This window comes from Pristiophorus japonicus, chromosome 18 (assembly GCF_044704955.1).
Source record: "Pristiophorus japonicus isolate sPriJap1 chromosome 18, sPriJap1.hap1, whole genome shotgun sequence".
NCBI lineage: Eukaryota > Metazoa > Chordata > Chondrichthyes > Pristiophoridae > Pristiophorus > Pristiophorus japonicus.
Window position 1 is genome coordinate 106,407,208 of NC_091994.1, and position 14,061 is coordinate 106,421,268.

General features: G+C 46.9%; 1 protein-coding gene across 4 annotated transcripts in view; it reads right to left on the reverse strand.

Moving 5' to 3' along the window:
• Window positions 1-14,061, reverse strand: part of samd11 (sterile alpha motif domain containing 11) — a 338,469-nt gene that overhangs the window by 155,863 nt on the left and 168,545 nt on the right. For all 4 annotated transcript variants that reach the window (XM_070861033.1, XM_070861034.1, XM_070861036.1 and 1 more), the window contains one exon: window positions 11,747-11,836. In XM_070861033.1, coding sequence (XP_070717134.1) covers window positions 11,747-11,836 — 90 coding nt within the window. The remainder of the gene's footprint in view (window positions 1-11,746; window positions 11,837-14,061) is intronic.

The following is a 14,061-nucleotide window of genomic DNA, read 5'->3' on the forward strand; positions in this document are numbered from 1 at the left end:
AGAGGTAAAGTGGCGGAGAGGTTTAGGCAGCGAGTTCCAGAGCTTAGGGCCCAGGCAGCTGAAGGCACGGCCAGCGATGGTTGAGCGATTATAATCAGGTCCTATTTACAGCACTCCGCACAAGGAGCACCCCGAGTGTGGACAGACTAAAGAGCAAGTTATTATTTAAATGGAGAAAGATTGCAAAGTGCCGCAGTACAGCGGGACCTGGGGGTACTTGTGCATGAAACACAAAAGGATAGTATGCAGGTACAGCAGGTAATCTGGAAGGCCAATGGTATCTTGGCCTTTACTGCAAAGGGGCTGGAATATAAAAGCAGGGAAGTCTTGCTACAGTTATACAGGGCATTGGTGAGGTCACACCTGGAATACTGTGTGCAGTTTTGGTTTCCATATTTACAAAATGATATACTTGCTTTGGAGGCAGTTCAGAGAAGGCTCACTAGGTTGATTCCGGGGATGAAGGGGTTGACTTATGAGGAAAGGTTGGGTAGGTTGGGCCTCTACTCATTGGAATTCAGAAGAATGAGAGGTGATCTTATTGAAACGTATAAGATTATGAGGGGGCTTAACAAGGTGGATGCAGGAAGGATGTTTCCACTGATAGGGGAGACTAGAACTAAAGGGCACGATCTTAGAATAAGGGGCTGCTGATTTAAAATGGAAATGAGGAGGAATTTCTTTTCTCAGAGAGTTGTAAATCTGTTGAATTCGCTGCCTCAGAGAGCTGTGGAAGCTGGGACATTAAATAAATTTAAGACAGAAATAAACAGCTTCTTAAACAATAAAGGGATAAGGGTTTATGGGGAGCGGGCGGGGAAGTGGAGCTGAGTCCATGATCAGATCAGCCATGATCTTATTGAATGGCGGAGCAGGCTCGAGGGGCCGTATGGCCTACTCCTGCTCCTAGTTCTTATGTTCTTATGTAAGGAAGCTGAACTTTGCGAACATGCTTCAGACCAGACACCATCCATGAGCAATGTCACAGGAGATCAACTCGTATGTAAACAAGAGTCCTGAACATCGCACATTAAATCTGCAAGGTGGCAGATTACGTCAGGATTTATTTTTAAACGACATGCTTTTCGCATTGGCTCAAATAAGCAACTCTGTCATGTTGATTTGCTGATATATACACCAACAAAGATCCCACAGGAAAGCAATCACCTGAAATGAAATATGTCTCTACAATTAGTTTTGCCAAGGTGGTCCTGAGCATATTTTTATTTCTAACCCAGATGAATCATAAGGAAAGTTTCTATAATTCCACCTAACTGCATGAAAGTTACCCATAGGTTTGCCTCTATTTCTTAGCACAGACCGACCTGTGTCTCGAGCCCGTGATTCACTTTTCCAGTTTGCTTACAGCACCCTCTCTTCCTCTGGCCTTTCTCACCTGCTTCTTTACAATCAAGCACCTTCCATACATCTATATTCGTGTTTTATTAAAAGAAAAAAAAATGTCCCTTGCCTCCTTTTACTGGTCTTACCCAGTGACCTTTCCCTTCCCTGCCCAAATTTCCCAATTTTTATCCTGCCGCTCAAGTTCAGCCTGACTGAACCTGACTTCCGTACACGTGTGCTCACCCACTCCTCTTCTTTCAATCTGCGAGCAACCCCACAGGAGACCGACTATATGCACGACTCATAGGATTCATAGAGTCAAAGGGTCTTACAACACAGAAAAAGGCCATTTGGCCTGTCGAGCATGTGCCGGCTCATTGAGAGAGCAGTTGTGCTCAGTCCATAGCCCTGCAAGTTCCTCATCCTCGAGTACATGTCCAACTCCCTTTCAAAATTATTGATCGAATCAGCTTCCACCACCCTTTCAGGCAGAGTGTTCCAGATCCTGACAACTGTGCGTGAAAACATTTCTCCTCCTCTCCCTTCTAGATCTGCTGCCAATGATTTTGAGTCGATGACCTCTGGTTATTGCTCTCGCCAGAGGGAATATTTTTTCCCCATTTACTCGCATCATCTTGAAAACCTATTCGGGTCACCTCTCTCAACCTTTTCTGTTTCAAGGAGATCAGTCCCAATGCTTCCAACCTCGCCTCATAACTGAAGTAATTACAGTAATGACATACTGCACAACCCCACGGGAGATGGGCTATATGTATTGCATACATGTCACTCCGTGAATTTATCAGCTGTAGTGTATTTATTTAGGGAACTCAGAAGAAATGTCTTTACCCAGAGAGTGGTGAGAATGTGGAACTCGCTGCCACAGGGAGTGGTTGAGGCGAATAGTATCGATGCATTTAAGGGGAGGCTAGACGAGCATATGGGGGAGAAGGGAATAGAGGGTTATGCTGATGGATTTAGATGAGGAAAGACGGGAGGAGGCACGAGTGGAGCATAAACGCATGGACTGGTTGGGCCGAATGGCCTGTTTCTGTGCCATATATCCTGTGTAATCCGATGTAATTATGACAGCACAAATGGTGCAATCACAGCGAAGCAGAATGTTCCCCCAAAAAACTCCTAACACTTTCTTCAATTACAGCAATCACCAGCAACAGTGGATAAATATTTTTACAAAGAAAATTCTTTATTAAACATTTGTAACCTATATTTTTCACTTAAAATGGCACCCACGTGTTTGCAAGCAGTATGAAAAAGACACACAACAGGGTGTGGGTTGAGGCACCTCATGAGTCAGGCTGAGAACTCACTTGTGGCTTCGGAACTCATGAGTAAATCAGGCCGGATGCCACCCTACCTCAATCCCCCGCCTCTCCCTCTCATCTATCCTGCATGCACTACAAATATTCCATATTGGCTTTTTATTCTCTATCATTAAATCTCACAGTTCTACCACCTAGAAGACCCGACCCTTTCTTCTTTCTGGCCAGGCAACTGGGCCGTCTGGGACACAGTGTTCCCTGTGGTTGCTGCATGAGGCTGAGTGCCAGCAGGCTGAGTGGCTCGCGGCCTGTAAGCACCATCGGAGCAGGCCGGGGAGCAGAAGGAGCAGGGTGGCGGTGTACCACTCCAGAGAGCAGCACGTGCTGGAGCAGGAGAGCCACGGCAGCGAGGAAGGTGGTCACCAAGATCCAAGTCGGTGATTGGAGCGTGGGCAGGTACAGCAGGAGCGGCGAGGTCGGGGCGAAGGAGCGGCGAGAGATTGTTAGGGGGACGTGATCGGGGCCCAGGAGAGGCGCGAGTTCGGGGCCGAGAAGAGGCGAGGGCCCAGGGGCAGCACGGGCCCAGCCCACACTGCGATATGTGTGTGCACTAGGGTCCGTGCAGCAGAGCAGGTCTCCAGTCGTCTTGGTCAATCCTTGCCACTGGACCAAGACCTCGCTCGGTCAAGCCCGTGTGATGGCTGGTGTGCAACGGCCACCACACGTTAAAAAAATCCACGCACAGGCATCTTCCACCCTTCCAAAATTTAGTTCGGACCTGGAATTTTAGGTCCATCATTGAAACACCTGTGAACTTTTTGACGTGGAAGCAAGTCATCCTCAGCTCGAGGGACTGCCTATGATGAGGATGATGCATGATTAGCCGATGGGTAACTTACCCTTTCTGCCTGGCAAGGCACGGAGAGGCAGCGCTCTTGTACTAATCAATGCTCAGCCTGTCGGTCTTCATCCGTGCCTTTATTTCCAGACTCGACTATTCCAACACACTTCTGTCTGGCCTCCCATCTTCCACCCTCCGTAAACTTAAGCTCATCCAAAACTCTGCTCCCAGTATCCCAACTCGTGCCAAGTTCCCTGTACTCGCTGACCGACATTGGCTTCCGGTCCGACAACGCCTCGATTTCAAAATTCTCATCCTGGTTTTCAAATCCCTCTACAGCCCTCGCCCCTCCCTATCTCTGTAACCTCCTCCAGTCCCACAAGCCTACAAGATGTCTGCGCTCCTCCAATTCTGGTCTCTTGCACAACCCCGATTATAATCGCTCCATCATTATCAGCCGTGTCTTCAGCTGCCGAGTGCCTAGGGTCTGGAATTCCCTCCCTAAACCTTTCCACCTCTCTTTCCTCCTTCAGGACGCTCCTTAAAACCTACCTCTTTGACCAAGCTTGTGGTCGCTTGCCCTAATAGCCCCTTATGTGGCTCAGTGTCAAATTTTGTTTGATAACACTCCTGTGAAGCGGCTTGGGACGTTTTAAGGGGCTATATAAATGCAAGTCGTTGTTGTTGCCAAGGACCAGAGAGACTCTCTAACTGAAGGAAATGGGAGCTCTGTAACACACCAAAAGGTTACATTTTGAACTTTGACCCTGATGTTGGGGGTTCCATCACTAGAATTGCTGAAATGCGCTCATTCTTTTCATACATTCACTGTTCTACTAACCACCACCACTCACAGCCTTGAACTCAGGGGCCGGATTAACCCATGGGCTCATATTTTTTTAGGCCCTCAACTTTAGGCCCTAATTTTTATATCATTAATCCTAAATCTTTGTCACAAGGTTGGTTAAGCAATATCATATATAACTGCTTAATTGTATCTTCAGAGGTGCAAAATATTGCATCCTTATGGCCCAAAGTGTGTATAAAGTTCTGTGACAATCTTAAAACATATATAAATATCCTAATAAAATTCACCCAGAGAGTTATGTACGCTGTTCATAGGCTGCACAGCAGGAGGGACGAAGGAGCGGCAAGTGTTTGTAGATGGAAGTGACCGGGGCCCAGGAGAGGCGTGAGTTCAGGGCCCAGAAGAGTCAAGGGCCCAGGGGCAGCACGGACCAGCCCATACTGCGCTAGGTCCGTGCAGCAGAGCAGGTCTCCAGTCGTCTTGGTTAACCCTTGCCACTGGACCAAGACCTAGCTCTGTCAAGCCCGTGTGGTGGCTGGTGTGCAACGGTCACCCCACGTTAAAGAAAATCCACGCACAGGCATCTTCCACCCTTCAATATGTAGTTGGCGACCTGGAATATTTGTTCGGGATCTGGAACATTGAAACACCTGTGAACTCATCCCTTTTTGGCATGGAAGCAAGATATCCTCGCTTCGAGGGACTGCCTATGATGATGATGTTCATAGGATAAATGCACAGCAAGAAACCAGTCTTTGTTGGAAGAGACGTATTCAGAGAACATTTTGTTTGATATTGCAGTTTAAGCAAGGAAGAAACCAACCTCTGCTTGAACTGTATACTGTTTTTGATGGTTTTTTTTTTAATGTATATAGCTTTGATTTTTATAATTTATTTGCCACAGTCAAGGCCAGGAACTTACCAGTCTTTGTTTGAAAATAAGTATTCAGAGCAATTCTTGTTTTATATCACAGTTTAAAGCCAGGAAAAAACCATTCTCGGTTTGAATTGTATGCTGTTTTTTTAATGTACGTAGCTTTAATTTTTATTCGTTGTTAAATTTGGATAAATATACAATTATATTTGTTTTATGATTTTATGAATTGCATGCAATATATCGTACATATATAAGCCTTTCCCTCCTATTAGCCTTAGGCCCCTCACAGCCTTAATCCGGCTCTGCTTGTACTGTCTTATTTCTGATATCAATGTAATAAAAATCATCAAAGCCACTGATTTATGGTTTACGCAGAACAAATAGACAAACCTGCAGAATTCAAACCCCGAAAGACTGGTGAAAATTAGGGGGCACAGTCTCAGGATAAGGGGTCGGCCATTTAGGACTGAGATGAGGAGGAATTTCTTCACTCAGAGGGTGGTGAATCTTTGGAATTCTCTGCCCCAGAGGGCTGTGGATGCTGAGTCTCTGAATATATTCAAGGCTGAGATCGATAGATTGTTGGACTCGAGGGGAATCGAGGGATATGGGGATCGGGCAGGGAAGTGGAGTTGAGGTAGAAGATCAGCCGTGATCTTATTGAATGGCGAGCAGGCTTGAGGGGCCGAATGGCTGACTCCTGCTCCTAATTCTTTTGTTCTTACAAAAATTCCACATAATAAAATTGTAATTTAACTTATTCACTCACCAGAAATCAGTGGCCCTGAACATCTCCTTTCACTAACTTATTTGCACCTCTTCACTCATCATCCACCCGCTGCTCACACACACAGACACAGACAGACATACACACACACGCACCCGCGCACAGACACATAGACACGCGCACAGACACACACACACACAGACACACACACATGCGCACACTCACGCACAGAGACACACAAACACGCACACACACAGACCGTCACACAAACGCGCACACACACAGACACACACCCGCACACAAACACGCACACTCACGCACAGACACACAAACACGCACACACACACACAGACCATCACACAAAAGCGCACACACACAGATAGACACACACTCACGCACAGACAGACACACAAACACGCACACACACAGACACACACTCACACACAGACAGACACACAAACACGCACACAAACACACACAGACAGACACACAAACACATGCGCGCACACACACACACACACACACATACAAAAATCCTAAAGGATCATTAAGGAGATCATTTTACCCTAACCCGCCAACAGGATCGAGGCGGGATCAATTCGAGCGCCCGTTTTACACCAAGCCCAATTCCACGCTCCACTGAAGTCAACCGAACGAGGGGCGTCAAATGGCCGACCGACTCGAACCTGCTCCCGACACCCCGCCCCCCCCGCCCCACCAAGTATCTCCAATGGGAAAACGTCTTTTAAACTGAAATCCGCAGAGACATTTTTCACACTTTATCTGTTCTGAAATTCAGCACACAATTAAAAGTTTGACACCTCAATTTCACCCCCGCAAGCTGTGATTCGAGCATAGACCCATTTCAGAAAATGGGGCGGTGAATGGGTATGAAATAAAATTCACACCTTCCGTCAAAGGATGGGCAACAAACTTTATCAACAAGTCATACCCAGATGAACTAAGAGTCCTTGTTACTTTTCTACTGAAGGCAGACTCATATGGTGGCCCAGATCCATAGGATACTGGTATCTCTCCAGCACCTAGATAGTGACCTCGGCAGCAAATGTCAGAAGGCTATTCAACCAGGAGGAGCCTCTCAATGAAGCCTGATCTTGTCCCTACCCAAAGTACTCTTCAGCCGCAGTTAGTGATCCGGAGTGGGAACCATGGTGGATTTGGCCCCTCCCCAGCACAAGGATGCTGAAGTTAATTTTAATGTCTTCCCCACCACTCCCCCCACTCACCCAACTGAGATGCTCTAACTCAGGTCGAACCCGAGGTCTTTCTGGATGGAATGGCTGGCCAGCAGACCACACAGCTCAATGTCTCCATACGTGGAGAAACCATTTTTTTTTTATCTTCTTGCAATCCCACAGGACAATTCGAGACAAGGAACACCATTTGGCCCATCTTTATTCATCCATCCAGAAAGACCCTGCACTCACCCCACTGCAGCATCGAATGGATTCTTCAATTATTCCAGCGTTTTCACCTCCACTACTCTATTATTGTAATAAGAAGAAAGCATGTCCTAACTCGCACCAAGTCCCGCTCACCCATCACCCGCTGTGCTCGCTGACCTACATTGGCTCCCGGTTAAGCAACGCCTCGATTTCAAAATGCTCATGCTTGTTTTCAAATCCCTCCATGGCCTTGCCCCCTCCCTAGCTCTGTAATCTCCTCCAGCCCCACAACACCCCTGAGATGTCTGCGCTCCTCTAATTCTGCCCTCTTGAGCAACCCTGATTTTAATCGCTCAACCATTGGCCCTAAGCTCGGGAACTCCCTTCCTAAAGCTCTCCAGCTCTCTTTCCTCCTTCAAGACGCTCCTTAAAATCTACCATTTTGACAAAGCTTTTCTTCACCTGTCGCAATTTTTCCTTATGTGGCTCGGTGTCAAATTTTTTTATCTCAGAATTCTTCTGTGAAGCGCTGTGGGACTTTGCACTACTTTAAAAGCGCTATATAAATATAAGTTGTTGTTGCTGTTTAAACAATGTATTAATTACATTAAAAAAATTTGGGAAGAGGAAAGACCATTATAGATCAACTCTACATAATTGATTTCTCACCGTATCACTCAATCCCTTCAGTCCCCAGACACACATCTAATTGCCTCTTGAACCCACTTCAACTGCCTTCTGTCCTGGCACCTATATTGTTCAACGTTTACACCAGTAATCTGCCCGAAACAAAGTCCTGCAAGCTCGTATACGTTGATGACATCGCCTTGGCCAGGCAAAACATGAATCTGTCTGTCACCGAGGAGACCCTGACCAGTGATTTACAGAGGACGGAGGCCTACTTCCGCCGATGGCAACTCCGGCCAAACCCGCTAAAGACCGTCACCTCGACATTCCACCTCAACACCCAGTGAGCAAACCAAGCTTTGAAAGTCTCCTTTTGCAGCGCAGAGGTAAACCACGCCAAAAAAAACCTTCTATTTAGGAGTCACGCTTGATCGCACTCCGTCATATAGACAGCATCTCCAGAACCTTGGGAAGAAACTGAACAGTAGGGTCAACTTGATCCAGAAACTGGCCGGATCCACATGGGGAACAGACGCTCAAACCCTCCGTACGGCAGCACTCGCCCCGGTGTACTCTACAGCGGAGTACTGCTCTCCGGCGTAGCTATAAAGTCCGCATGGCAAATCCATTGATGTCCAGCTGAATTCTACTATGAGAATTATCACCGATACGCTTTTATTGACACCAACACCTTGGCTCCCCGTGCTTGCAAACATCACGAATCTGCAGTCTCCAGAGAATACAACCGCTACACCAGCAAAGACATGCTGATCCAGGCCAGCTTGAACAACCTACCACCAACCCGTCTCAAATCTAGACGACCATTTTGGACAGTCGCAGAAGCCCTTCAGCGATCTCCCCTCAGCCTTGATGACCGATGGCGAAATGCTTGGAAAAACTGCGACACACGGAATGGATTCCTTATAGAGGACCCCACAGTACAACCTGAAGGATCAAACCTTCCTCGCAAACAATGGACAACCATCAACCGCCTCAAACCTGTCATGGTCGACACTGCCAGCTTCTCCATTGGTAGAAGATTAAAGCATCCCCATCGTGCGATTGTGGAGCTCCTAATCAGACCCTGGAGCACATCACTGAGCACTGCCCTCAGAGGGAATTCACAGGCAGCCTGTGGGATATCCACGCGGTTATACTGGAAGCTTTGGCCTGGATCTCCAACTTCGATATTGACATTTGATTTGCTACTGCCATACGGAAGAAGTAGAAGCCTTCCCTGGTAATTTATTCCACTGGTCTATTACTCTGTGGGTTAAACCCTTCCCACTGACTTCCTCTCTTATTCCAACATTGCTTTCCTCTTTCCTGCAGCCAGGCACTGCGTGTTGGGAGCTTTGTGTCGAATCCTTTGAAAATGTTCCGAAACATGAGAGCAACTGGGTCATCCGGCTGATAGTTACTAAGCAACATTCTGTAATTATCTCAATCGCTCAGTATTTTAAGACAGAGGTTGGTCTTTGCGTAAGTCTGGTTTAAAAATGCAGAGGTCCTCTCTCATTTCTCTCCCTCCTTCTTTTCCAAAGTTCCTGCTCCAACAACCAAAGACTCAGGCATCCATCCTTGCACCAGCAATGGTTCCTTTTTTTATTATTTATTCATTCACAGGATGTGGGCGTCGCCGGTAAGGCCGGCATTTATTGCCCGTCCTTAATTGCCCCTCGAGAAGGTGGTGGTGAGCCGCCTTGTGCAACCGAGTGGCTCACTAGGCTATTTCAGAGGGGCAGTTAAGGGTTAACCACACATTGCTGTGGGTCTGGAGTCATATATAGGCCAGAGCGGGTAGGGCCAGCAGATTTCCTTCCCTGAAGGACATCAGGGAACCAGGTGGATTGTTACAACAATCCAGTAGTTCTATTACTGTTCAGCCTAGACATAACCACTATGCTACCGTACCCTTTTGGGCCATGGTGACCTCAGTTCTAGGCAGGTTCTCGGCCAGTGGTGGTGGGGTAGGGTGGGAGGGGGGGGGGGGGCGGACAGGGGGTAGGGCGGAGGGAAGGGAGTCAGAAAAAGCAACAGACAATGCACTCGAACAACAACACTGAGGGCAACATCTCCCGATTCCTGTGTTAGTTTCTATTTGCTCCCCTCATTGGCCCACTCTGCTTATTACAAGTTCTGATCATGGCACAGCTCTGAAGCTGCGTTTAGTCATTGCTCCAGTTACTTATAATGAGCAGCTCATTAATTTCAGAAAGAATAAGGGACCAATTTAGAGGCGTCTACCATCTCAGAGGCATGTTACTTTAACCCAAATACAATTCTGGTTCTGATAAAAGTGTCCATTCCACGATCAATTTTTAATGATAAGTTGGCCTGAATATTAAAAAGAAAAAAAACTTTCATGATCCCCGCATGTCTCAAAGTGCTTTACAACCAATGAAGTACTTCTTGGAGTGTAGTCACTGTTGTAATGTAGGAAATGCAATAGCCAACTTGCACACAGCAAACTCCCACAAACAGCAATGTGAAAATGAGCAGATAATCTGTTTTTGTTATGTTGGTTGAAGGATAAATATTGACCAGGACACCAGGGATAACTCCCTTGCTCTTCTTCGAAATAGTGCCATGGGATCTCTTACATCCACCTGTGAGGCAGACGGGGCCTCAGTTTAACATCTCATCCGAAAGACAGCACCTCCGACAGTGCAGCACTCCCTCAGCACTGCACTGGAGTGTCAGCCTAGATTTTTATGCTCAAGTCCCTGGAGTGGGACTTGAACCCACAACCTTCTGACTCAGAGGCGAGGGTGCTGCCCACTGAGCCACAGCTGACACAGTAATTGAAAAGTCTACAGCCAGTAATTAAGCTAAACCACAGGCAATCTGTTGGGAGTGGGGCAGGGAACTTTATACATCAGGATATGTATGTGCTAAACTTGGTGATCCAACACTCGACAAGTACCACTAACTCAATACTCGCATCTTCAAATAGATTCTGATGACCTACAAAATAGCACTGCAGATGCATCCAGAGATTCAGACTGATGGAAACACCAATATTTTGTTTGGCATATTAAACACTAATGTTCTTTTAAGGAAGGAAACCTGCCGCCCTTACCCGGTCTGGCCTGTGTGTGACTCCAACCCCCCCGCCCGCTCCCCATAACCCCTTATTCCCTTATCGGTTAAGAAGCTGTCTATCTCTGTCTTAAATTTATTCAATGTCCCAGCTTCCACAGCTCGCGGAGACAGCGAATTCCACAGATCCACAACCCCCTGAGAGAAGAAATTCCTCCTCATCTCAGTTTTAAATGGGGCGGCCCCTTATTCTAAGATCATGCCCCCTAGTTCTAGTCTCCCCCATCAGTGGAAACATCCTCTCTGCATCCACCCCGTCAAGCCCCCTCCTAATCTTATATGTTTCGATAAGATCATCTCTCATTCTTCTGAATTCCGACGAGTAAGGGCAGGGACATCTTCACCATTCATTAACCCCGTCTGCAGCAGACGGGTGTAAGCACCAGGCGATGGTGCCCTTTGGAGTATAGCACAGGGGTCTGTGCCTGTGAAGGCCCGAGTTCCAAATCACAGCCGCGGCATTTTGCTGTGCGCCGCGCCGTGCACCCCCTCCAGGAAACTTCCACGTGCCTTCCGGCGGTCAGCATGGGTTGAGGCCCGGGAGTGACCTCACCATCTAACCCTCAGCTGCAGATATCGGAGGGACGAGAGGGCTCGACGGAGAGGAAGGGGGGGCGGCGGGGGGAATAAATCACTAAAATAAAATAAAAACACCATCCCACGAGAAAAAAGCACAAGCCAGTAACTCTGCTTAGCTATAGCCTATTTTTTTTTTTTAATTACAAACCTACCCTTTGGCGACTCAGTTCTTTGTCTTTTGATTTCCGGACACTCACTATTGGTGATTGGTGAACATACTCTTCGCTTTCCTAAAATTTCATCTGTGGAAACAAAAAAAGAGACCAAAAGAATGTCCATTATACTTAATCTTAGACCGTCTGCACATCATTTAATTTGAAATGGACTTTGTCGCTTTGCAATGTTTACCCGTCAATACTGCGAAAATTAATGACTCAGTCGCCTGTCTAACTGCATTTTATTCCTCTCTTTCTGCACCATCATTTTCCTGCTGTTGTAAATTTGGGATTTTTTTTCCCCTTCCTTCCTTCTCTCAGCTAATTAATCTCTGTGCCCTCGCTAGAGATCTCTAAATCACAGAGGCTGACAGGAACTGAAGCTCACACCAAAACTGACCTTGTTTGCTATTTGTCTGAAAGAAATACTCCTATCAGACTGAGCAAAATGCACGCAGGACGTGGGCAATAGTCAATCGGCACAAATGACCCTTATTTGCATAAATCACGCTGCCAATTTTACCTGTGCGTTCTCAAGATTGGTTTTAAAAAAGCTTCCTCACTTATTTCCGTCCTTTAATCTGCTGCCTGTCCCTCTCCCTCATTCTGTTTGGATCTTCTCTCCTGGTTCTAAAGCCCTTGTGAGTCCTCTTTTTTTTCTAAGTTCCACCCTCTCCTTCCCCTTAAACCCCAAGATCCTCACTTTCCTCACGCAGGATTATGTGGCAATGGATAATCTTCGCATCCGCGGCACTCTCTCTCTCTCTCTCTCTCTCAATGCCGAGGCCAGCGTCTAATATACAATTACAGCGTACACTGAACAGATTTAAAATCAATATGCCCCTAATATCGCTGGTGAGACTGAGAGCATGATGTTGCATACGAACAGGAAGCAGCAGAGTGTGCGCGTTTCAAACAACAAATTTTCAGCTGTCAGGTGCTTATTAACCACCAAACTGAGGAGACAGACACATGCGGCAGCATTCATTCCTTCTGACTGATGAATTCAGAATGCTGCGGATCACCTATTAAATCCGCACCAGCCCTCCTTGCTGGCCTTCAAAGTTAAGTGTTACAACCACTAAAAAAAACCGGCACAGCAGCTTCGATCGCTGGCTCATGCTGACTTAGCCGTGAGCAGCTCAGTCGGCGGCATTGTAATTGTCCTCGAGCACTCCTGGGCTGGGGTTGGTGGTGAGCTGGGGGGGTGCGGAGGAATGGTGGAAAGGGAGAAATAAAAAGCTGCCAGGTCTCCCCACTCCCAATTGCAATCCATTAACCTTGTTGCTGGAAGGTGCATCCGCTCGGGGGCGAGGGCAGGATTGGACCCGGCCGCGATGCCACACGTGGTCGAATAGCCTGCCAACACTCACCGCCTTTGCCCGCACGTGGCAGCCAGCCGCTTGGGTGAGGCATCAAAGAACCAAAGCCACACAATTCTGAGAACGATGAAGATACACCCAGGAAATGCAGTGCACACTGGACAAACACTCACATTCTTATCTCGAAACCAGGAAAGAGAGAAGCTTGGCAGACAAATAGGTACACACACACCCACAAGCTCGCACACATACATGCACAAACATGTAAGCACACGCACAAACACGTACACATGCATGCACACACATGCACAAACACAAACGCGCACACACATGCTCACGCAAACATGCACACACACACACAATCACACACGATATGAAGGGCGACGGCTTCAATCATAAAAGTATATTTCCTCTCTCCAACATCTTGTGCCAATCTGAGAGATTTGAAATCCCAAGCACCCAGTAACCTCTAAAAATTGAAGGGAAATTATTTCTGAAATAAAATGCGATTAACATTTGCACAACACGAGATCAGGACTAAAGGACTGCGGCAATATGGAGAAAGGACAATGCACTTTAATATGATCTGAAATACAAGATTAGCAAAGTGGCAAGAAAATGGACGTAACATCATTACAAGCCACATACTTACAGGCTCAATTTAGTTACAGTTTTCCGACAATTTAGAAAATGAAAACATGACTTTCAAGGACTGGAGCTAGCCTTCGAATACAATTCCAAATTTGAGCAGACGTTTACGCTCGCATAAACATTTAAGAGATGTGCAGCGAAAAATTGTTCTTCCTCTTGCAAAAAAAAAATCGCTTCGAGAAAGCTGCTGATTGCAGTGCGGACTGGCACGGGAAAGGTTGTTGTACCTTCAAATGTTGTCTATGCAAGGGACTGACAGAATAGTGGAGAGGGCTTTACCCAAACCACAGTCTCCTGCCTCTTCAGCTCTCAGAACATGCTCCTGTTCGAACTATAATT